This window comes from Prinia subflava, chromosome 25 (assembly GCF_021018805.1).
Source record: "Prinia subflava isolate CZ2003 ecotype Zambia chromosome 25, Cam_Psub_1.2, whole genome shotgun sequence".
NCBI classification, from domain to species: Eukaryota; Metazoa; Chordata; class Aves; order Passeriformes; family Cisticolidae; genus Prinia; species Prinia subflava.
Genome location: NC_086271.1, coordinates 1,487,376 through 1,513,257, shown reverse-complemented (window position 1 = coordinate 1,513,257; position 25,882 = coordinate 1,487,376). Strand labels below are relative to the sequence as shown.

The 25,882-nt window shown below is 39.4% G+C and overlaps 1 protein-coding gene across 9 annotated transcripts in view; it reads right to left on the bottom strand.

Annotated features, from left to right (window-relative positions):
• The window catches only part of POU2F1 (POU class 2 homeobox 1), a 110,252-nt gene that overhangs the window by 20,702 nt on the left and 63,668 nt on the right, over nt 1-25,882 (bottom strand). For 3 of the 9 annotated variants that reach the window (XR_010083045.1, XM_063419462.1, XM_063419464.1), the window contains exons 3-9: nt 23,156-23,256; nt 20,251-20,304; nt 18,490-18,609; nt 16,655-16,834; nt 10,753-10,879; nt 3,524-3,618; nt 1,077-1,250 (exon numbers count right to left, since the gene is read on the bottom strand). Coding sequence is in view for 8 of the 9 variants with exons in the window: in XM_063419462.1 (XP_063275532.1) it covers nt 1,077-1,250; nt 3,524-3,618; nt 10,753-10,879; nt 16,655-16,834; nt 18,490-18,609; nt 20,251-20,304; nt 23,156-23,256 (851 nt within the window). In the remaining variant the exon portion in view is untranslated. The remainder of the gene's footprint in view (nt 1-1,076; nt 1,251-3,523; nt 3,619-10,752; nt 10,880-16,654; nt 16,835-18,489; nt 18,610-20,250; nt 20,305-23,155; nt 23,257-25,882) is intronic. The other 6 variants (XM_063419463.1, XM_063419465.1, XM_063419466.1 and 3 more) reach the window with 6 other exon arrangements.

Below are 25,882 nucleotides of genomic sequence, written 5' to 3'. Positions count from 1 at the left end.
GAGGCACACATGCCAGCAAAATGCACTTCATTTGACTAAGAACATTCTGTTCTTGACTTATAATTAAGACGCTGCCAGGAACTTTCATTATGAACTTTGATTTTTCAATTTAGGACTCTGCCAGAAAAATAAATCTGACTTCAGCACACACTTTCAGTTAGAGTAGATTTACATATTCTATTCCATCACATATTTGGACTGACTGCTCTGAGCTCAGACTTCTAAATACTTTGATTTTTGCATGCTCTTTCTTCTAGTAAAAACATGCTAAAGCTTAACTGCAGACTCCTGCCAAAACTAATTGTTTACCTGGGGAGATATCTTAATTTTGCAGGGGGAAAAATAATTTTGATATTAATAAGAAAGGACTCTTGGAACCAAGTTCCTTTCAACAGAATAATGGAAAATATAAATGCACTTTGTACTTTTAATTGTGGTCTTCATTCAACCACCTTCACTATGTTCAAGATTACTTTTCTTCTGCTCTATGGGTATTTCTGAGCTTTTAAACAAACCAAAACAAACCACAACTCCAGTTCACCCTTGTAAGGAGAAAACTTCAAAGGTGACAGTCCTTTCAGGTTTTGTTTAGGAACCTTAGCAAAAGCATTAAATACAGAAATCATTGATGTTTAATAGGAAAATACGCTTGAGAGATAAAAACCCTTTGACATCCAAAGCAACTGCACAGATGTGATACACTTTTTAAACACACAGAGCAGTTAATTGTACTGTATGATTTTGGGAACTTTGTACTTCTGAAGGCAGCTTTAAAGTGCTTTGTCCCATTCATGTCACATCCCATAGAATGAATAGTGCACATGCAATGACATCTGGAGCTGGTAAATGCACGTTTTCCCCTGCTGGGAAAATGGCTATGCTTTAAAACCAACAGGGAAGTAAGATGGATGTATGGCTTTTTCTGTTATTTCTTAGAAATCCCCCACATAAAGGCCAGAGCATAACCCTATTTAAGCAGGTTCTCCTAGGAAATGATGGAATTGTAGTCTCCCCCCAGACTTGAAAGATGAGACCTCAGGTTCCACACTGGCAGGCACTAAGGTACGCAGTCTCACCTGAGTGAATCCAAGTTTGATCCGTCTTTGTTTGAAAGTCTTGGCAAACTGCTCAAGCTCCTCAAGGTCACTGGGCTCCTCCAAGCTGGGAGTGTCGATTCGCTTTGGTGTTGACTGGCTCTGTGGAAGTGGCTGAATGGGGGTCGCTGCTATTGTGCGTGTTGGGGTTGCTGGCTATTGAGACAGCAGGGAAAAGATGGAAATCAGACTCGAGAGGGTAATCAACAGAAATTAAATTCCTAAAAGGTGTGTGATGTTCTTGTGAGAGAGGTCAGTGAACTGGACATTTCCTGCAATCGGGAAGTTCTTCCAGTTTATTAACATTCCTCTCCAGAACAAGCAAACACAACCAGAAAACTACAATGGTATGACAGACTTCTAAAGGTTCTGTCATAACCAGACAAAGAAAAATAAGAGATGTTCAAAGGTAACCAACAACTTCCACTTGCTGCAGAAGCTGCTCAAAGGCTGAACACATTTACTTGATATACTTCTATTACTTATAGACTCCTTGGCATCCATCCCTTTCAAAAAATTTAAAATTGAATCTACTGGTCTTGTGAGGTGGCAGATTGTCATCAGCCCAAAAGATTCAAATCTCCTATTTAGACCTGGAAGATTGAGCGTGTACAGATGCAACAAACACGGCAAGTTTCCTCCAATGCCATCTCTTGCCACTGACTCAGCTCTTCAGGAAGAAAAAACTAGATTTACCTCTCACCCTTCCGTTGATAGTTGCAACAATAAAATGAACATACTGGTTTGATACATTAAGCAAAGGTAATCTGCAGAAAATGATTCATTTCAGGTCACACTTTTCTTCTGCGTAAAGGCTAATTTTCTAGGAAGTTCATGGAAGCTTCACTATTCCTGAACATTGGCATACTAAAGCATTTTGCTATGCAACTACAATAAATATCTGAAAAAAACCTAGCATCTTGGAAAACATTCAAGGTGCTAAATTTATAAATTTATAAATATATATTTAGATCTGGAATTGCACAGTTCAGGCTTTATGTGCAACAAGAACACTGGAAACATGTTTTGAGTGCATAGCTCAACCTCCTTACACGCCATGATCAGCTGAGATGCAGAGACAAATTTACTCCAGTTAAAATTCTAGTCAGTTTAGCTGTGGCTCTTCAGTAAAGGTGATTTCATGCCTCTGTCTCCTATGCCCAGTTTTGAAACTCTGGACTCCTTCAGGGCCAATAAGAACAGCCTCATGTCCAGGCAGCCCTAGAGTTATTATGCACAGTCTATGCAAAGGTTCAGAAAAGACTCTTCTAAAAGAAATGGCCTGCGTATAGCTCAGTCTTTACATAACTCCATATGTTGTTTTCCTCCTGGGTTAGTGCAGTGTTTTGCAGTGCACTGCAGATGGTAGGGGGAGGTCAAGATCTATAATTCCATTACTTGAGAAATAATGTAATCATATATGAACTTTCTAGGATTGCAGATACATGTGTCAACTTACAGGTTTTTAATAGTTTTTAATTTGCATTAATCACAGTGGGTAATTACTGCAATATGTCTTCACTGATTTCACCCACTTTACATAATTTATTCTTTCTTAGTAGTTTTATTATTTTTTTTTTAAATCCAGGAATAATCTTTAGTGGGGAATCATGCTGCTAGCTGAGGTATGAACTAGAGGTGGGACAAATTCCATTTTCCACATGGTGCATGAAAAAACTAGAGGTGGCATAATAGAAAATGTAGTTTTCTAAGACTCTGATAGACTCAGGCACCTTTCTGCAGACTAGAAAATTCTGATATGTAACCGAGGTGGCAGGAAGATCCTGTGTGATATTACATGGTATTTGAGAAACAGCATGCAGCCATGAAACTAAACTGCACAGTAAAACCCAGAGCCAAGCACAACTAAATTTACAGGCACATGCAACCTTAAAATTGCTTTTCTTATAGTCTGAAAACTTCATCACAGCGCTCTAATGTTTTAATATACATCTATCAGAATATTCAAATATTTCATTTCTAACAATCTCTTCAGTTTCACAGATGATAACTGTAGGACTGGCAATGACTCAAGCAGTGATTGCAAAATAAGTACACTAAAAAAAAGATAGACTACCACTGCAATCTTCAGAAAGAGACTTGTCAGTAATCCCCTTTTGGAGCTTTTGAGGAGCACACACCTCACTCCTCTGAATTTCCAAGAAAACCTTACAGGAAATCAAACACTGCTTTAGTGCCATTAACTCAAGGTATCAATCATGAAAATTTCCAGCTAAAAACCCACTTTAGAATGTTAAAACCAGAAGGAGGCACGTTGGGGTGGGAGCCACTAACCTGAACTATCTAGAAAGACAAATTCACTATCATAGCTACAACATCTATTCAGGTAACTAACACAAAGGGTCCATTCACTTGGCATGGTTTAAATCCCCTCAAAGCAAGTCATGAGGTGTAGGAAAAAGCCTGACCTGCGAGGCAAGGGTGATGCTTGGCTGAGACTGCAGGAGGTTGGCTTGGCTTTGCTGAGGTAGTTGCGTTAAGAGATTCTGCGCTTGCAGGAGACCTGGAGAGAGAAAAGCGTTTGCTGTTCAAAACCACTAAAACATGAAATGAGGTAAAACAAGGCTCTTGCCAAACGACTGAAACTTCAAAAAATAATTGAGATGTGAGCTTTTGTTTCATCCTTGCATAGATATGTTCAGACTTTGGAGTTTTCAGCCCAAAATCCTCTTGCATTTCTCTGAAATGTAAGTGATGATGGGAGGGTAAGAGTGGAAAAGTGTGTGTGCATCTCCTCTGCAGAAAGAGTTGGTAATGATCTAAAATGATCTAAACCATTCCCATTCTGTGTGCAGGAATCCTTTACTGCCCCTTTCAGCATGCAGAGTTTGGATACACCTCTTCTGGTAACCAAGAGCTGACCAAGAATTGCAGAGCCATAAAAAAATACTGAGCATTAATGGGATCAAATTCAACAACTGAATACTAATCAAACTCACAAACTTGGCTTCTTGATCACCCTCCTTCCCCTCCAAACCACCCTGTGCCAGCTGCCTAACACAAAGGAAGCTTTCTGGCAGACTTAAGCAGACCACACCAGAAGACACAACAAGGCTAGATAACTCCCTCCTGGGTCAAATAAAGTAGGAATCTTTTGGAAAAGTAATTGGAATTAAAGTTTAGGTAAGATACTGAACACTGCTCAATTTTAACAGATAGAATAAACACTATACTGAATATAGGAAAACTCTGCTACTATAAAAGGTGACAACATCAAAGAACAGCTGCAATTGATAGAACCAATATGTATAATATGCTGTCAATCTACAAATAAATTCCCTTACAGTCCACTATTTGTACAGTTTATTAAATCTCTGAGGAAACTGAGATACATGCCTTCATCTAAATATTCTAACTAGAAATATTTTACCTATATTTTTTCTTTTTGCATTTCTAATGCAAAAATATACCTATTTTTAAGGGACAGAATCTTGACAAAAATATACCTACAGTTAGTCAAATGCCTTGATTTTACTATGAGAAATATTAACTGTTATTTTTTAGGTACCTCCTGGCTATAACTATCAATTTCCACTGCAGTAATTTAAGAATCTGACTAATTAAACTTACACTTCAATATACCTAGTCCCTAAAATCAGGATGAACTGCTCTGCCACCATCAACTATGTACCACTTAACTTCAACATCATCAGCTGCCTGATCTACCTCTTAGCAGAATAAAGGCAGGGGAAACAGAATTTAGGACTTGATAAATACTGAGTGAAGAACTGGATGGTTTATGCAAGGTTAAGGCCACAGGAGACATGGAAAGAGGGATTACCATGGTTAAGAAGGAGAAAAATGTGTCCTCAGTAAGGGAGACACAAGCACAGAAGAACTATCATCTGACAGAGATACTTGGTTTTTGTTTAACAAAGAGCTGAATATGTATTTTAAAAAGAATGTGTTGTTATCAAGATGCTCAGGACCTACAGAATACAGCCAGCTCCTTATGTAGCATAACAGGATAACACAGACAACGATGTAAATTTGCTTTTTTTGTAAATGTGTTCCAGCTGTGCTTTTGAAAAGCCACAGTGAGGGAACAGTGCTGCTCAAGGAACTTCCAAGACAGTCACCTACTACAGCTACACATTGCTTTTTACAGAGCAAATATTTGCTCACTTGAAAGATGAATTTAGCTGCCCAAATCTAAATATTAATTAGTAAACAGTCACCTCTAAGTGTAGAGTTTTTGACCTTAATTCGGTGATAGTGAATTTTAAACTGACAGCTTGAAAAGAGAGAGGGGCAAACCCATCACACTGTCACTACAGAGTGGCTGACCAACAATGAAGCAAAAACCAGGCAGCTGACAGTGACGACATCGAGTTCTAGTCCACTGGTAGCAACATCGATTACAAGTTACTGATTTGTCTTATGACTGCAATCAGAGGAATTAGGACTGGCCTTTTGTGACTTTTTGTCCCCAGAGAAATCCCAGAGGATGTTTTTCTGGCATTAACAATTTTGCTAAAGAACACAAGATGACTACACTCTTCCTAATTTTATTCTCAATCACATGGTCTGAGGTAATTATCATGGAATTATCAGCATAAAATAACCTGAACATGTTTAATCTACTCTGTTTTTACATCACTGTATCCTATGTAAGAGGTGCTGACACAAGGTGAAGGCAGAAACTGGAGATGGAACGAGTCAGTTCAAGCTGCAGCTGACTGAAGCAATGATCAGGAGATGGGGAAAGCAGCTGGGCTGGTTGGGAACGTGTCTCTCCTCCTGATCACAGCCTTTTCAGGCAGCTGGCATGAACACACTTTGGGCACTCCTTGGCTCTCACGGGTGGGCAGCTGCAATTGTGCTCTTTTACAACATGACTTGAACCAGTCTAAGCTTGTCCTTCATTCCTTTTCTGAGAAGGAATCACTGAGGTCCAAAATAACTTCAGTGACTTCATTGACAGAGCACATAGCACTGCCTTTTCTAAGTAAACCCACATCTTCTAGGCACCTGGTGAGATCCTGGCATTTCAAACACTGCTGCTCCTTAAAGACTCATACTGGCACCAGTACTGCTTAAGATCTTTATTACCAAGAAGGCTGATGGAACAAAATATAATCTCAGCAGGTCTGTGGACAATACCAAAGATGGGGAAGTGCTCAACAGGCCAGAAGCCAGGGTCTAGACTAGCTGGACAAATGAAACCTCATGAAGATTGATGCAGGAAAATACAGTGTTTTGGGAGAAGGCTGGAATAACTCTGTGCCACAGTACAGGGTGGGCACTGGCTGGCTGGAATGCAGTCCCACAAGAAAAAGTCCTGGGGGACAACCTGCTGAACATGAACTGGCAGTGTGCCCTTTTGAGACAGCCAACCACATCCTGGGCTGTACTCACAGGAGTGCAGCGAGCAGGGCAAGGGTTGTGCTTCTCCCACTTCATTTGGCACCCGTGGCACCACAGCTGGGCTCCTGCTGTCAGCCTTGGGATTGCTCAGAATTTGGGATTTTGAGCTTTGGGATTCCCAGGACAAGGCACAAGGCTGTCCTGGATTTTGTACATTCAGGGCCCACCAGGGTGGCTAACAGGCTGGAACGGGTAAGTGAGCTGGTTTTTTCAGCCTGATGGGAAGCCTAAGGTGAGATCCTACTGCTTTCTTCAAAGACAGAAATGGACTCTGCTCGAGGGTACACTGTAATGAGATGCAGTGGATATCGGAATATGGAAAACTCCAACTAGATATAGGAAAACAATTTTTTTTTTTAACATGACAGCAGTCAACTCTTGGGCAAGTACTTGAAAATGTTGCAGAAACTCCATTCTTGGACATGTTCAATTCAACTGGCTGAGGCACTGAACAGCTGCTGTAACTGGACCTGCTTTGAACAATTTTACCTGGTCTCTAGAGGTCCCTTCCATCTCACATGATTTTTTTGAACCTATAAAAGCTGCTATTGTACTTGTATACTTTACAGAGGTCGTATTCCTAACCCTCTGCCCTGGGTTTTAAGAGCACAGGGATATTATTGCATTAAATATGGCACTCAAGTCACCTATGTGGCACTCTAACACAACGGCTGCATGGAGGTAGGTAAGGATCTATGCAAAGTATGATAGTTTAGAGGCATTTAATTTTTTAATAGTTGTAGTAAATATATCTATCGTAATTCAGAATTTTTCCTGTAATGTCTAAGAGGAGCATGAATAATGCTCCAAGCCAAAAAATTCTTCCTGCCAGCCAAGAGTCCCCTAGGACTGATCTGGGGTTCAGTTCTATCTAAAATTAAACAAAGATAAAACAAACATTCAAGCACAGACTTTTTCAGCATAATTTTAAAAAAGTTGGCCCAGAAGCATAATACATAATTCATCCCAAACTGATCTCCCCAAAGAGTGAATTTTTTCATGTAAGAACTTGACTGCTTTATCTCTGCCAAAGCTGTTCATCCTCTCACTGGAAGATAGCTTGCAAGACAAAAGCCATTACAATGACTTCCACATGAGTGAGGTCTCAAAGTCTGCATAACATGTATGAAAGAAGAAAACAGGACTGGATTTGGCCCAGACAACTTTACAATAAAAAAATCATAAAGATAGTCTTTAATAATAAATAGCAGTAACTTGAGACTAGGTAGACCCAGTTTCGATGTTTATAGCTAATTAGTAGCTTGTCCTCCACATTTGCCTTTCTGGATATTTTCTTTGTAAGTACAATTTCTAAATCTCATTGTGATACAGTCTGTGCTTAAATCTTAACAACTCCTGTTTGCAAGATTAATTTATATTAAATGCAGCACCATTTCCCCCTCCATTCAGATTTTTACTGATACGATTTGTATTAGCAATATCTCATGAGTAAAAAGGTGAACAGTCACCTGATGAGGGTAATATTTTTAAGAAGCAGCTCTAATTGTAGTAAGGGATCTTAAATTGATTATTTTAGAGACAGCTCTATTAGATACAAGAACAGATACAAGAGGTATAAAGACATTACAAGGTGCTACATTCCTGCTGGTGATTTCAACAATAATATGAACAACAGTTGAGCTGAATAAGAAAACGTTACAAATTTCTATTTCCATTCAATCTTCTGCATATCTACTGAGGTCTGAAACAATTTCTTCAGTTATGATGTTATCAATTACCAGCCATGAAAAATAGGAACTTTAAAATTTATTTCATATAAGCCCCTAAATACCCAGAAATTGTGTGAAAAGGAAGGTGACTACATTAGACATATGGCAGTGGATTTGTGGGGAAAATTTCCTATCTGCTGCTGGGAGCTATAATGTGTGTGTTGAAGAAAGACAGTAGAATAACATCTTGATTATTGATTAATATTTTAGGTATTGAATTTCTTAATTTTTTCCAAAAGTTGGATCTCAGTTCACGATGTTCAACCCCTTCAAGAATCTAAATACAACTTCTGATGACTGCATTTCTCTGTACCCTTTTGCCTCTTCAGGAAAAACATTTTTCTTCACCAAATGTTTACATCTTTGACAATCTTGTTTAGATACGCTATTCTTCACTTATTTCCCTCTAAACCCTTCTTGTTCAAAAACAGTGTTTCTCATTTACATGACTACATGGCATGCACAAAATATGTAGCGTAGTCTCTAAAGCAAGAAATTTCTTCCAGAATACATAATCCATACACAAATCTGAATTTTATGTTTGCTATTAAATGTGTACATATAGAAAGCTTCACGCAGTACCAATGAAGCATCAAAAAAATATGAATGCCATTGGTTTTGAAGAAAACTCTATGCTAGTTTCTTCAGAATATTTATTATTTTATGAAGTTGACTAATGGAGCAATAGGACAAGAACAACATGGAAAAGTCAGCTGCAACAGCAAATAACAAAATAAAAACATACACTTTCTCAATCTTTCTCATAAATAATAATGTACTGTTTGAGATCTTCTAACAATAACCATGAAATACTGCAAAAAACCCATCAAAAAGTGATATAAGGGGTATCATGACATACATGTTGCTTTATCATTGAGTGCTCATGAAGAAAATGAGACCTATTCAAGCATTTCAGTTTGGAAGGTTGTCACACACTAATGGCCTATGGTCAGAATTCAGCATATAAATCTTCCTACATTTTTGAGCTATTCAGTTGTCCAGGCTGCACATTACCAGTAAAACTTGATGTCACTGATGACAGCAATATGCAGGTCTTAAATTGTAGCGAAGAAATAATTTTGAGGAGATGGCCTCTGGAAAAGGTACTATGAAAATCTCATCTAATACTTATTCTGCTCCAGGAGATTTTAAACAAACAAGAAAGCTTTGCTTTCCTTCTGTAATGCAAACAACTCTTTTTGGGGGACGAATACAATTTGCTTCTCTTAGTTTTCCTTTTTGTAAAATATCTTCAGAGGAATTTTAGAAAAGCAGCAGAATTTAGGTGAAAAATGTAGGCAGACATCAATACCAATGAGGTTTTCAAAACAGCGCTTTTGAGCTTGCTGTTTTCTTAAAAGATTTTATTTAAAAAAACACAAAACAAGAACCTATTTTGAAGAATTCTTGAACTAAATTTTAGTGGTTTGATTTCTTCTAGCACAGTATGTTAAGTTTACAAGTTCTGCTTGATTTTAAGAAAGCAGTACATCACTAAATGCTTCCATGAATAGCCCTTTAGCCATTTTCTACCACTGCTGGTATAAAATCTCTCCTAAATCAAGTACTATTAAAAAGAAGGTAATTTTGACTAACCTTTTATTCAAATGTGAGAGCATTCAGACTGTAAGAGCCCTTCAGCCTAATGGAAAGCCAGTTCTATCCAAGTCATAGTATTTAAGAAGGAATGATGCATGAAAAAATTGAAAGGAACACAAGAAAATGAGGTGCAAAGAGCTGCTTTACAGGACAGCCAAGCTCTGCAGGACTCTTCAAGCATAACAGGATTTGCCTTCTGAGCAAGAATCTTTGGATTACCAGACCTGAACAACGGAGTAGAGTTCATGTAGAAGAGAAAGGGGGGAAAAAGGCCATTGGTGTATATCAGCATAAGAAGCCATGGCTAAATGCAGTTTTCCGTGGGCATCGACGAACGGGGCGCAGTCGGCACCGTGATGCATTGCAGCCTGAACACATCAGTCCTGAGAGCAAAGCTGCTGTACAACAACTTCACTGGGCTGACACAGCACCACCTACGCCTGCCTCCTCTGTCTTTGGATGTAAGTCATACCCAGTGCATTGCCAAAATATTATTGTAAGAGCTGCTACACAAATCCAGCCCTCTAGCTCTTTTCCCAAGGTGTTAATTATTATTTCAGTTTATGACAAAATTCACTGTGCCCTCTTTAAGCTTAAGTACTTTTCCAAACTCCCAAAAGGACTTTTGATTTTGTCATCTTTTCCCAGTCTGTCCTGCTTTTGACTGAGATAATTTTCTTCTTAAGAGCAGGTACAGTGCTGTGATTTGGATTTTGGAGAAGCTGGGAAGGGACAGAGCCATGACAGCTGACCCAAACTGGCCAAGGGGACATTCCACACCATGTGGTCTCATACTCAGGATATAAACCTAGGGGGAAAAGCTGGCTGGGAGCCACTGCCTGGGAGAAGGCTGGGCATTGGGATGAACCACCTGAGTCCCCCTTTCTCCCCTAAAAACCCCTATGTATGATCAGCTTGTGTGTGTGGCAAGGAGCACTTACCCTGCTGCCCCTGCGGCGTTTGTGAGATGATGAACTGTGCTGGCTGCAAGTTGGTTGTTGGATGCACCAACACAAACTGTTGCAGGTTGAGATTCTGCTGCTGAAGCTGCTGCAAGTGCTGCAAATCCTTAAGGAAACGGGAAGGGGGGGAAAAAAAAAGAGAAAGGACAAAAAAAAAAGAAAAAAAGGGGAAAAAAGAAAAAAAAGGAAAAAATAGGAGAAAAAGAGAAGAAAAAAAAAAAAAGAAAAAGAAAAAAGAAAAGAAAGAGCTGTGTGTTAGACATTTAAGTCAGCAATGATTCCCAACACAAGATTTCCTATCAGCCAGCTACATTCTAACATTTAGAGATAAAACTGGATGTCAAACACAGCAGAAGTCCTGCTACCAAATATCCTTTAGAATGGCAATTTGAATTTCACTCTCATTCATAAAACTGAAGCTATTTACTTAATAACTTTGCAAAGTATATCCAGAACTGTTCTGCTTTATAATCAAAACAAACAAATCAATCTCCCTTCCTCCTAAATTCAGGAGTTTTCAAATACATTAGACTTAACAGCACAAAGATCTCTCAAACTTATTTTTTGAGAATGGATCTCTGCTACAAATCAAGCATATTAGCTGGGAGCTATTTATTTTTGTAACAATAGTCTGAAATTACCATTTAAATCAACAACAGGAAAGCAAAATATTACAGATTCCTTGTTTGCACTCTGGTTGTTCAGTTCAAATTTCAGAAAGTAGCTAATTCAATTAGTAAATATATTTGATTTGTTCTGAAACAAATTACAATAAGCTTAACAGATATGACTATAATGAAAGGCTAAAAGGAATAATCCAAAACACTGCATTATTGTAGAACCCTACTTTTACGTATTTAAACCTTTCAGGACTATTAATTTTCTATAATTAAATGACAGGTCTCAATGTAAAATGTTAATCTCTGAGAAACTGAATTTTCAAGAAAAATGCTTCAGCTTGACATTTAGCTGGAGAATGAAAACACAGAGAGCTGCTTAGAAGTTCCCCCTAATTGTTCCCCCTTTTTCTTTTCATCTCCAAACAGGACCATAACAAGAGCAACTGAAATTTAAACACACTGTGAAGTAAGCCAACATAACAGCGGTAATCCATGAAAACTATCTACACACATTTTAGATTTTTCCATCTTTCCATGAACAATCTGTTTCAAAATACTCACCAAACAGGTAGAAAAACATCTGAAATAAATACTCCCCACACTTGCAACCTCCCGTTACACAGACCAAACCAAGCAGACAAGAAGACTCCCCCCAAGCTCTGTTTTAGGGGAGTTTTTCAGGCCCCTGTTTGCAGAGGAACCGTGTTCAGGTGCAGCGGTGCCTGGTGTGGCTGCCTGGAGCTGCTCATTCTCACACAGCCCCAAACACACTTGAGTTCAAGTGAACCAGAGGAACAAAGAGCTGCTCCTTAAGCTGCTCCTTGGACTGAGCACTCCCACAACCTGCTCAGCCAGAGGATGGGAGAGGCCATTCACTGCCAGCAGTGGATTTGGAGATAAGTCAAGACAGACTGGCAAGGAGAACAACTTTCTTACACAATGCTGTTATCTGTGACCTTACGTTATTTTCAATCTGTTAAAACTGTAACTTGGAAGTTGCAACAATCTCCTTCTGGAGATCAGGGGCAGGGAATGTCAGAAAGGAAGACTAGGGAGAGGAAAAAATAGAGAGTCCACTGATTTATGAGACCATAGACAGGCATTATAAGAAAACGACTACTTAACCTGAATTACACAGACACTGGCCATCAATCACTTGGGCTACTTAGCCCTGATAAGTCAAAAGCATGCAGTGTAATAACATGGTAGACAGACACCAGATGGATTGATCAGGCAACGCTCCTTAAGAAAGGGAAACTTCCATTTTATAAGAGAATGGTAAAATTTTAAAAGGTGCCCATGAGGAAAAAAGTGGTTTTAAAGTCAGCAGTATTGCATTCTTTCAGAAAATTGCAGAAATAATGCAACCATTCCTATGAAATCAAGGCAAATTTCCTTCTTGAGAGAGATAACTGCTCCAGTACTATCCTGGAATTCCATGTTTCTTATGACTTCATATGCTAATATCACATTGGTCAGAATTGCTACCAAAACCTCTTCTTGAGCTCAACATGACATGGATCTCCACTCATTCATTCACTGATTTTCAATGCTCAGCTGGTTAGCTCTGCAGATTGTGCTGGCCCTCCAGCTCAGAGGGGGCTCATACTGGAATGGATGTGAGGACTGGATGCAGAGTTGAAAATAGAAATGGAAAGAGCTAGGCAGCCTGACTCAGGTTGTGAACACTGGGCAGAGGAAAGGAAATAAAGAGAGTCTGCAGGATGAAAATAGAGGTAGATACGAAAAAAACCCAAAAACACAAAAGGAAGAGCTGAGAACACACTGTAGAAAAAAAAAGTATCAATGGAAAAACAGGTAGGTTAAGGACCTCTCCCAATCAAAAGCAAACAAATGAAATCACCCCAGATGACCAAGTAGATCTCACATGATTTGAAGCACCTCACAGAGGATGGAGTTACATGCAAGAAAGAATACAAAGAAACAGTAGCAGTGTATCTGTAAGATCAAAGGAGGAGAGCTTTTTGTTTAAGACTACAGTATTCATAACACTGGCTACCCAGCTAAGACATGACAGCTCTTATCATCAGGCTCTTACACTTTAATATGAGAAAACTGTTTTTAAATTGAGGCCTCAGGGATAACTGATATAAGCAATCTTATTCTGTGCATCTGCCTTGGTAAATGGTATGTTGGCTAAGTCTTGTTTAAATACAGAAATATAATTCTGCAACGCAAAATGAAAATGATGCCTCCAAGGCTAATCACTCCTAAATAGCCCTACCAGCCTCTCAAATGCATTTGAAATCCAACTTTATTTCCACCTAGGGAAAGTTTTATTATTTAGTTAATTATACCATTACAATAAATCTCCCAATAGCAACCACACGAACAAACCTGACACTGTTTTCCTATACTGATCTTTTTTTCCTCAGTGTTAAAATCTGTATGCTAGCACAAGCACATAGAAAGAGATGGAAAGACTTTCAGGAAGGCATGCATGTCTTCTGGAGCTGCCTAGCAATTTAGAAAGATCAAAACAATCCTAATGCTACCCCAGCAGAATAATCTGTCAAGTGCTATGTCGTGCTATGAGGAAGATTTTTTGGTTTTATTTTAAAAAAAATCATCTGAATTTCTAAATTCAATGCCATTATTTCCAATTACAGCTTCAGCACAAACTTATGTATCTGTGTCATTTTGAGATTTATATCATAGACATACAGAGCATAGATCCTGAAAACAAGGAAGTTTATAAAGAACCCCAGAAGTTGATACACAACTTGTTTACCGTCAATCCAGGAGCAGCACGAGCTCCTCACCAGGCTGCTGCAGCAGATACCTTATGTGAACTGCAGTGCACATTAAGAAGTCATGCTTTTGCAATTAGTTAATTAAAATAAATATGGTAATCCCCCTGCTGCAGAGACCTGCCAGTTAATCAATTATTCAAAAATCATCAATTAAAACAAACACTCAGCTATTTGTATAATCAGCTATATGTTTACAATAGCAACACAAACAAAGCTGAGCACTGCTTACAAATCCTTGCCAAGATGCATCAAAAAGCATGGTGCTATCTCCCTATGAACCTAGATGGTAGAAGTTCTCCATAAGTACTTCAAATTATATCCAACACCTGCACAATTTATGCCCTGCACTTTCATCATAAGGAGCAGTTTACAAGATTAAACCAAGCTTATTTATGTATCAAATAACCTACCCTAAAAGACATTAATTGTAAAGTCGAACATTTAAGTAATTAGAAACGTCGGAAAACAAGTACAACTTTAATTTGTTCTACACATGGCAACTGCATGATAACATGCTATTTTTCAGAGAGCCTTTAGCTCACTCATGTGCACAAATCAGACAATGCTGCCTTCAGAAACTCTTGTTTGACAGCACATGCCTGATCTTTTCAAGTCCTCTCAAACACTTCTCTGAAGATTTTCTAAGTTCTGGAGAAAAAGCCAGTACAAAACTAATAATTGTAAATGCTTCACACATTTTCAGATCTTCACAGCGAGGTGGGAGAGCAGGATTAGAAACATCTCACACGCACCACACTGGTATCCACTGCTCTGGTGGCTTGGACAAACCTAAGGCCAGACAGTTCAAGGTGCAGATTTTGTTAATAGGAAATTTTAGGCCACCACACTTCAGTGAGGCAAACCTCATTATCTTAAGCTGCACATCTGGAAGAGGAGAGGCACACACCTGTGGGTTGGTTACATATATGTTAAAAGACTCACATCCCATCAAATGGGAACTGTGACAGGTGAATGGAAAGATGTCAGAAACTATAACCAACAACTTCCTTGACAAGGACATTCCCCATTGTCTTCGTGAAATCTGTCTGTATTACTGCCTACAGACAGTCTTAACAAAATTAAGATATGATCTTGAGAATTACAAGTTTTCTGGAATGCTACATCCTTCAGTCATCTCCCTATCATGCCAGTGAAGAGGAATCCTTTGCTAAAAAAGGTGTTATTTGGTGACGTGACTTCTCACAGTGCAACAAGAGCTTCAGTGGGAGGAATCTCATCAACATAGCAACGTCAGCACTGGCCTTTTAAAAACAGGCTGGCACCACTCTGGCCTCTCTAGGGACAGACAGAGAGGTCAGAACTTCTAGGCCAACACCACCAAAGTTTGTCACTTCAGCTATGAAAATCTGATAGCACAGCTAGGCTGTTATTCAGCTAGTGGACTCGTACAGTAAAGGATTGAAAACTTGACCACTGGACTTCATAGACAATTGCAATATTTCCATTCTTGTCCTTAATCAGACCTCATATTCACTTTTTAGAGACTTCATCCCAGCTGAATGCAAGAGAAAATAGCTTGAACAGAAAGCATTAGACAGTCTTAAAGAACTTGCTCCTTCTATGAAGCAGCAACTTTGAAGATTACATACCTCACACACTTTGCACAGGTAGACTAATAAAACTGATATTATGTAGCAAGAACTTTAATCTATGGAAAGATGGAGCTCAGCATGAGCAAGACAATCACTACTCGTAGTACTGAAGATGTCTAAGCTGCACATTTGATTATCCTTGTCCACAAGTCCGAGGGTTTTCCACACTAATAACACTAAGCACAGAGGTAGTGCACTCTGAATTAAGCCAGTCCTGGAAGATCCAGGAGGTTCCTTACTGCTTCTAGTAAGCAGAACATCCACAGCAAGCAGCTCTTCAGAACTAACAAGTCTTTAGTACCAGACCATGAGACTGGACAGATTCCAACACCAGACTCATACTCCAAGTTTTGCTCCAGACACACAGGAGTGCCCATTCCTTGCCCCTGAACTCCCAGCATTAAATACCAAGCCAAAACAGCACACAAATGGGTCAAGTCAAACTGCTGTTCTTCAGCTCTATCATTTTCCTTCTAACAAGCACCATTTGGGTCTGACCAGCACCCTTTGTGATACACAGGCATCACTTCCCATCCATACAGGTCTCAACAAGTGCACTTTCTGTGGGCATCTTATCACACCCTTTTTTCTCCTTTCTCACGCTAACTACAAGGAGGACAATTCAGAAAACCCAGCATCTACTCAGATTCTGGTACAACCTCAGAAGCCCAGTGGAACTGAGGAGCAGCTGGCACACACTCCCTGCTAAGACTATCAAACTCCAACCTCATCCTCCAAAGATGCACGAGGAGAGACTACCAACCCTCGAGGACTCTAAGAAACTCGCCGGGCGAGGAACAACGAATTTCATTGGAATGGTGCAACCAGTCAAAAATCTCTTTTGTTTTCCACCCTCTCAAGCCTCAAGGCTCACCTGTGCAATCTGTATTGGCTGAGATAGAGGGATCTGCGTCATCGGCGTCGCAGCAGAGGCCGAGATGGTGGCACCAGCAGCGCTGTGCTGCTGACTGGCTGAGTGCTGCACTGCAGCCGCCAGCAACTGGGCCTGCGCCTGTTGGAGCAATAACTGTTGCTGGGCTGGCGTCAACGTGAGCTATAAACAATTAGAAAACACAGCCATTAATAACGGGAAGAGCCACTTCAGCTACAAAGTCATTAGACAGCTCAGAACTAGTTATGTTAAGCAGGCAATCCTAGGGCTATTCCACTGGCTGGCCAAGGACAGCTGGCTACTCAACACCGTGTGGGAACCAACCTACCACAGGCCTGACACAAACCAAACTGCAGCACCACCTACATTTGCACTTCCTGGGACCTACGCAACCTAACCCTGCTCCTAAGTTTTCCTCATAACTCTACCAGCAGTTTCAGGGAAAAAGCAATTAAGTAGCAAGCGAAAGAAAAGAATCAGTATTGCCAGGAGTTGAAAGGAAATTTGCACCCAGCAGAACAGCAAGTGATTAGCCAGATGAATGTGAAGCAGGAATACTGGCTATGGCTACTGAACAAACTGATAACGCCCCAGCTGCTTCACATTAGCATGAATCCCTGCCATATTCCATCATTTCCATTATGCCCTAAGATATAAGTAAAGAACATGAGCTCCATTTGTCTCCCTCCAAGTCTCCCCATCTGCCCTTTTTTTTTTTTTTTTAATAGAATAGAGTTGGCAACTTTACATCCCTTCCCTTTCCCAAACACACATTATCTCTGTGGAACAGGTGGCAGCAGTCTCTCCTTTACATGTAAATGAATCTTGATGCCCACATTTACTACAACCCATATCTGCATAGGCCTGGAGTTTTGAATGGTTCACTACAGCAGACAATCATAAATTAAAACAAACCAGTATTTTCTGAGAATACAAAAAATAATAAAATATGCCAGGTTTTAACAACACATTGAAACAGTCTCACTTTTGAAACTTTCAATGCTTAACTGAAAACTAAATAGGATGTTTATTTACATACTAACATAGGAGAAGATTTAGCAACTGAGCCTGAGATTAAGAAGTCATTTCATGCAAGTGTAGGGATGATCTAACCTAACACTCCAACTCATAAACATACTGTTGGAGCAACTGCCCTAAGCTTATTAACATACAAACTCTTATACTGCAAAGCTGATTATGTGGAAGCCAATTCTTTAACCAGCCCATTCACAAAACTTGCTCTTTTTTGAAACGACTGAAAGCCTTTACAACAATTCAGAAAAGTCTAAAACAACAATTATCCCATATTTACTTCCAAAGCTTTGCAATTAAAAACCCCTCAAAATCAGTAGGTTAAAACAAAAGGGTTCAACAGGCTTAAGGAAAGTACTAATAGAGTTACTTAAAAAGAAATGTGTTTGAGAAGGGGAAAAATTAACAATTCCCCTAATTTTTGTTCTTCACCCAACTATAAGATTCAGTCTTGTTCTCCCATGCATCATTTTAATCTTGAAAAAAAAAAAAATTCCTCTTTATGACATCAGTGACTGTCTTATTTGTAACCGTTGTAAAACAACAGGTTTTAATTTCCTCGCAGAATCAAAAGGGATACTGAGAACAGAGAGAAAGAATTCTTTGCTGTTGTCGTTTGGAAGCAAATACTTAGCGACAAACCCCAGATATTCCGGTCTGCTTGTTTTTCTAGGAAAATATTTTCTGCTGCCACTTCCCCTGAAATCCCTGGCTGGGTTAAAGGAAGTTGCAGTGCCCCTCGGTGCCGGCTGCGTGGCACTGCAGCATCCCTGGGGAACTCTTACCCCGGTGATCTGTCCTCCGGCCAGCATGAGCTGGGTCTGGGGTATGGCCGCCTGCACTGAAGGCTGCTGGGAAGGCTGGCTTGGCTGCTGAGAGTCCCCAGATTCTTCATTAGATTTAGACTAGTCAAAAAAAAATACAGCTCTTTATAGTGTAAAACAGATGTTAATGGATAATGCTGCTATCTCAACACTGCACAATAAAAATCTTTCATCTGCATACAAAAAGCCCTTGGGTTTATTTTAGGAGTGTGTTTAAGCAATGGCTCTGTGTGCCCACCATCTCAGCTATGATTGCTCAAACACGTCTGTAGGTAATGCAGTTTAAACAAAACAAAGAGACTCTCTGGTCTCCTGTAACTCTCTGGCATTATTTTCAGGTCTCACTTCATTTTATGCCAAGCAACTGAAGCTGCCACTACCTTTCACCATGGAGAAAGAGAAGGTTGTTAAAATTATTCATTGCCTAAAATCCTGAACAACGGAACGAGGGAAAGGAGATTGTGTTTCCATTTTCTCTATCTCTGTCCTGTACCTCTAAGTCATCATATTGTTGGCTTATACGGAACCTTTTTGAAAAATCCTCAACCCACAGCAACCTGTTTCTCAACCGACAGCAAAATATATAATATATACGGTCCTTTTAAATACTCAAAGCATTTATTTAATTGAATACTGCTGTATTTTAAAAGATTCGAGTTTATTTTAATTTATTTATGTGGTTTGGTTGTTTGTTTTTTTAAACAGAAGAAATTGTGAACCCATGAGGGAGAAAATGCAAGTGCATGAAGAGGGGGAGAGAGTTTTATGATAATTAAAACCGGTTATGCAGAACATTACAATTCTGCATAGATTTGCATATTTTCCACCACCTGTTTTGGGGACTGCAGAGCGGGCTAATTAACATAAAGGCTCTGATTAATTCTGCCAGTCATTGAGCGATAATTACAGCGCAGGACTGTAAACATTCTGCACTGGAGATACAGCCTGTTTGCCAACATCTCTCTCAGGGATGGAAGTTTACCATGGCAACCAAGGCAATTTTCTGCCTCCTTCCTCTTAGAAAGGAAGGTCACTATACCTCCTCTTCTTTCCAAATTGTTATTATGTATAAGTGGGTCCACATTCTATTGCATTTCATGTAATGCACTACCTCCATTCTTTAATAACGAGCAATACTGAAACCAGTTTTCAATAAAACTGCATCCCTTGCCCCTTAATATAGTACAGAGAGGAAGTAGAATGTTAACAGATAAACTGAAGTGTTCAGCATCATAGGAAAGTTTGGCTGCTTTGTTGTCTCACGTACATTATTAAACAACAATTACTCTGACTTTGAAATCACTGTGTGTTATTTACACAAGCAGTCTAAACTAGCCATATTACACAGTTAATGCTACATTATATTCCTATATTTGGTTACCAGAAGTAAGGACAAATTGCAAAGTAATACTCGCTACGTGTCTAAAGCAAGTTAATAAACAGAAGAACATGAAATATTCCTGGAGTTTTAAGGTTTTCATGACACCACACCCGACTAAAGTTAAGTTATGATCACTCTATGTTTTAAACAACTCCAGAGCCTGAATGCTTACAAATCCTGAACCCGATTTACAGTTGTAAAAGTGTTATTCCTTCATATCTATCACTTGCAAAACCAGTCAGACTGAAAAAACTGAGTTGTGTATCATAGGTTAAGAACTATCTCTACTGATACTGTTTGGGGTGAGAGAAGGATGAGTGGCAGAAGGTAACTGTCTTTACCTGTACATTTAAGGACTGAGCAGCAGCCTGTAAACTTGTTCCAGCGAGCTGGACCTACAACAGTGCAAAAATGGAAATGAAATAATGTAGAATCCACAGGAAACTAATAATGTAAAAAGAACAACCTCCCCACCCGCATCCCAACAAAAAATTACCCCAAGAATAGCGCATGCCCCTCTAACACCTGAATCAGTGGAATAGGGGTTGTATTCCAGAATCATAAGACTCTCTCACCATGTTGTTTAACTACCTCTCACTGAAGGTATCCCTGCCTAAGGATGTAGATATTTCCATGGATGGAGCTCAAACAGAGCACACTGGAGTGGACAGGCCAACTAGTCCTATTCCTGCTGGAAAAATCCAAGTTTCAGGGCAGGGCATTAAGCTCTACTCATCATCATCCTAGTCCCATTTCAGAATGGGTCTCACCCCAACACTGCACCCACCAGCTTCCTGACACGAACAAGCATGTGCACAGCACCAAACTCAGAGAATAACCACTCTCCCTCAAATTAACCCATCCAAGTGCTTGCAGCCCTCAGCCACTGAAAAGAAGATCTCAACACAGAGGACCAGAGCCTTTACAAAGGCTGTATTGAGTCAGGTATACTTAAAACTTGAATTCAATGTTTGTAATTAACAGGCCTAAAGGTGGTCATGTGGATGAGCAGCAAGGAAAAATGGGTGCTTCAGAAAGTGAGATTTTTGGAGTGCTTTTTTATCTCTAATAAGGATTTCCTCTGTACAAAAAATGATATATTTTTATTGACTGAAACCCATTTGAATCAGTCTCACCTTGTTTCTACTAGCACCCCTAGTTACATAGAAGGAATGCTATGTAATTAATTACCAACACTTTCAAAGGTCAGAGTAACAGCCTGTAGAGAATTCCATCTCTGGCCATATTTGAAAACCACTGCTCATTTGAAAACCAGGTGACATGTAAGGATACAATAAAGCAAAGCAAAATGTAGCACTCTTGCCTCTAGATGGAAGAGCCCCACACAGAAAGTCCACATATTTCCAAGCATAGGAAAAACTGCAGTACATAAAATTAATAACTGAATATTTGAAAGAGGCAACCTTGGAAGAGTCACCTTGGAAATATTTCCTACTGCTTTAGATGAAGGTACTAGAACATACTAAGCATGATTTACATCTAAGCAAACACTCCCAGAAAAGCCCCTTCTCGTCAGAAGCAAAATACAGTTTGACACAGTTGATGTAATTTGTGCTTTTACCATGGATTAACAGCAGAGAATAGCCTAAATAACACCGCCTTGCCATCCAAACTATACACTCAAAATAATACTTTAAAATTACAAGAACACCACATAAAAGACTACAAATGTATGTTGCTCAGGTACAGCCAGCATATTCCTGAAAATCTCTGTGAATGCATTTTCAACATCCCTTTCACCACACAGCCAACATTTCCAAATGAGAAACTAAACTGTACCTGAACGCTGTCTACAGCCCAGTATTTTGCATTAGTCTAAAGCAAAGCATTGTGTGTTAAGGTTGAATAATACCCCACTAACAGCAGCCTCACTAGCAGAGGACAGTTTGACAATAGATTCCCACACACCTGCAGGTGAATAAAAGAATACCCGAGATTTTCCTTTGAACCAGTTTCAAGAAATGAATCACACTTTATCAAACATGAAGTTATAAAGATCCTGACAACCGTTTAAATAAATAAATTCCAAAGCAGGATAAAGCACCGTGCAAAACCCAGTTACTGTCCTGGGTCAATCTATATAATGAAATGAAGACTAAAACAAACACACAGAATTCTGCAGAACAGCTGTATCTGTCTCCATGTTAAAGCCATAAAAACTAGTCAGCTTCTCTCCACATAAAGGCAGCTTACAACAGCCTATTGGTTCAGCAAATTCAAACAGTGGCACTCCCTAGGTCCTATATAAACCAATCTGCTAGGAAAATTGCAATTATGTGACAAGACGTGTGGAATGTTCCATACAATAAAACGGCAGTTCAGAGCTCTTAAAAGAGGGCATAAAAGCTTCAGTACTTCAATTATACCACAATAACTGTGCAACCTCAGACCTCAAACATTCAAGGTCATCCAATTAGGTACAGTATTTTAAAGTTTAACTTGGTGCAGAGGAAGGGAAAGAAATTAGGACATTTGTTTTCATACATCAAGTGCGAACAGATAAAAAAACTACAAAAAAATGCCCCTTATACTTCTCTTCACCTAGGGATGCCCCATTTTGCTTCAGCCTGCATCTGAAGTTCAGCTTTGATTCCCTAAACACAGCAGCAGCAGAACAGAGGGATAGTATTAGAAGTCTGAATATCATCTGACAAGCAGGTCACTGAAATAAATTTTTCGTAAAAAAAAGAAAACCTCACAAGCCATATATGCTTAGTAAGTACGATCAACTTTCTTTCCAGTTAATCTGAAAGACTGAAGTGTTTTTAACTAGACAGTGACAGTTTTGGAACTTTGGCAGCTGTTGGGTCAATACAATCGTTTCTTAAAAAATTTAAATTTTGTCTTGCCTTTAAACATGGCAAGGTTTAACCTATTAAGGTTATTTAACCTATTAAGGTTAAAACAACAACAACAAAACAAACGAACAAACCTACTCAAAATTACACCACATTTAGGCATCCTCAAGTCCCCAGAAATGTGATTTGTAGTTCTCCCAAAGAGGCCTCACCCTATCTTGACATGTTCTGCAGCCTAATGCAATGAAGTGAGAGCCACAATTGGGACTTTCTCCCATCCATGCTCTTTAACCAGTTGGTGTACCCATATTTATGTTCTAATAAATGATTCCCCATCATTCACAGAAAGAGAGAACGTGGAACACACCCGGGCAGCTGTGTTCACAGCTGCCTGAGTCTCCTCTGTTTGAAATGTCTCTTCTCTTACCTGATGAAGGTGCCCAAGGAAGGCCTGGGCCTGGGCTGTAGAGATTGCTCCTCCGACAGGCACAGGCTGCTTTTGAAAGTCCAGGCCATTTGTTTGCGTGCCTGGAGAAAGAGAGATATTGAAAACTATTAATTACTACTTTTTGTAAGTGAAATAAGAATTAACATTCCAACTTTCCGGCTATTCTCTCAACATTATAGTAAAAAAAAAAACAAAAAACTACTCTGAGAGTAATAAGAACTGCATTTTTTTAGTGAAAGTGGGGTGGGAAAGCAGAGTCGAGGCTTTAGTAATAGAGCATTTATCAGCTGAACAAAATCAACATCGTATTTTCTTTAGCTTCCACCATCTATTCTGATAGATATGAAGATATTTAAAAATGTGCAGATGTGGCAGTTAGGGACATGGTTTAATGGGGGACTTGGCAGCATTAACAGTTGGGCTTGATGATCTTTAAAGTCTTCTCCAACCTAAATAACTCTATGCCCTGTGTTTCTGTGTACACTACTATCCCATCACTCTCTACATGGTTTGAGAACCAAATGGGTGCTTGCTGCTATGATAAAATTGTGTTTCCATTCTCCAGGTACCCTCTGTCCAGTAGCTGAAGACTAACTTCAAGTTCAGAAAGTGCCAACAGCAAGGTTCATATAAAAGCCACCTTTCCTTAAAGATGGGTAAAGCAACATTTGACAAAAACAGAAGTCCCATGTACGCACAACAATTAGGGCCACAGTTTTACTTTTTCCAGAAATGACTCCTCTACATTTCTGCTAAAGTTTGTTCAGAGGTCTCATTAGGTAAGATAACTGCCTGGGCTTCCTTCTGCTTTCATTTACTCTCATATAACTAAAACCTGGTTATTTTCCTACATTTTTGCAGTCTTTTCTTTAACTGCTCAGAAGACATGAAAACCTCCCAATTATCCCCAAATAATCTGGGTATGAGGAGAAAAAGGAAAAGAAAAAAACAAGTGGTTTTTTGTTTTGTTACTACCCACAGTGGCCAATAATGGGAAGGGAAACTCCAAGTGTGCTGGGCTGCAGGGAATTTCTAGAACAGATGATGCAATCTTCAAAATTGCATGACTGAAATGAAGCAAAACCAGCTTTAGACTTGCATGTTTACTTGACATGACGATCAGATTTTGTTCAGTGCCTATGGGCAGGTGTGCATAGTAACTCCTAGTTCAAAATTCCTTCCATCATCTACATTCTTTGCCATAAAAACCTAGGTTATCTACTGAGCAAAAGAATCACAGTTATTGAAGAACAACATGTGGTTGCTATTCCTTGGAAACATCTGCAAAAGCAAGCAGGCATAAAATGTGATTAGTAAAATAGACTGTCCAGTATCTTACACTGCTATTTTGACCTACAAACAGCTTACACAAGTAGCATTTCCAAAGACTGAGCCACTGGTCAATTAAATACAGACATAATACCAAGCTTTCTACCATCCATGTGAAGTATACCTAAGGTGGCCTTTGAGGCATCTTTGGTTAGGGCTCTGTGTGGGACGATTTGGTCAACTCCCAAGTTTTCAATTCTATGCTTTCGGCCAAGGTTTACAAACTTAAGAGACGTATATGCAGCTAAAGATCCACAAATGTGTTAAAAATATTCCAATTTTAAATGGCATCAAATTATTTTGCTTTATTAGTCTAAAATTCCAATTAAAATGAATGTAGGGATTCTCTGGTCTGAATTGCTCTTGAAGGAATGCAACTCGGTTGCCTTTCTCTGAAGAATGGTATATAAGAAGATCTGCTGGAAAGAACCAAAAGAATCTTATCTATCTTCATTCTTTCCAGTAAACTTCAGAATTCTCTCCAGAAATACAAAGGGAATGAAAAAGGGGTTGGGTAAATATAAAAAAGTAACTCCTGACAAATAGCTACCATAAGTCAAAGGAAACAACCTACCAGCTCCTCATTTAAGCAAAGGTTTTGAATTACCTTTCAATGGTCAGGGAGTGAAAAAAATACAGATAAGAAAACCTACTGGAGGGCAAATACTCCTCATTCCAATAGGAAACTTGTAGGGGTTATAAAAAATTATCTGTTTCTGAGAGAATCAGCTGCAGGCCTCACCTTAGGTAAATAGGTGAAGCTGTTCTAGTTAAGTATCTCCCAAAAAAGCCTCAAAAATCATGATACCATATTAAAAGAGCACTTCTGCACAGGTATGCAGAAGAAATGCTCCAGTTAGCAGTTCTGCTGACTCTTAACATGGAAATCTGAAACAAGCCTCCTAGGTGATAGTTTAGAACAAAGCAAGCTCTAAGACTGAGCTTAAAATCTTCATGGCTCCCAACAAACAACTTAGACAGGCACTGGGAGAAAACAACATTTTCTTTAAATTCAGTCTTGAAAAATATCAACTCCTTCTCCCCAGGCCTCCCAGAACCAAACTCAGGGTGAAAAAATCCACATCACACCTGTTTACTCTCTGTTCTACTACTTGCATCTTAAACTTTCTTTGGTGTTTGGAAGCCCAGTGTGTCTTCCCCTCTGGATGTAGCCTTAATTTTGGAGGGAATGCTACCCTGGCTGCTTGCATTTATCATAAGATGCCTATGTCTTTTGAAGAAGGTCAAGGAAAATGAAGTGTGTCCAGCACACTCATGAGAGTCCTTGCTTTTAAGGTGCTCAGAAGGATGTGGCACCGCCCCCGTGGAATCCAAGAAATCTGATAAGGAACTGGAAAATGGAGCTGTTAGAAGCAG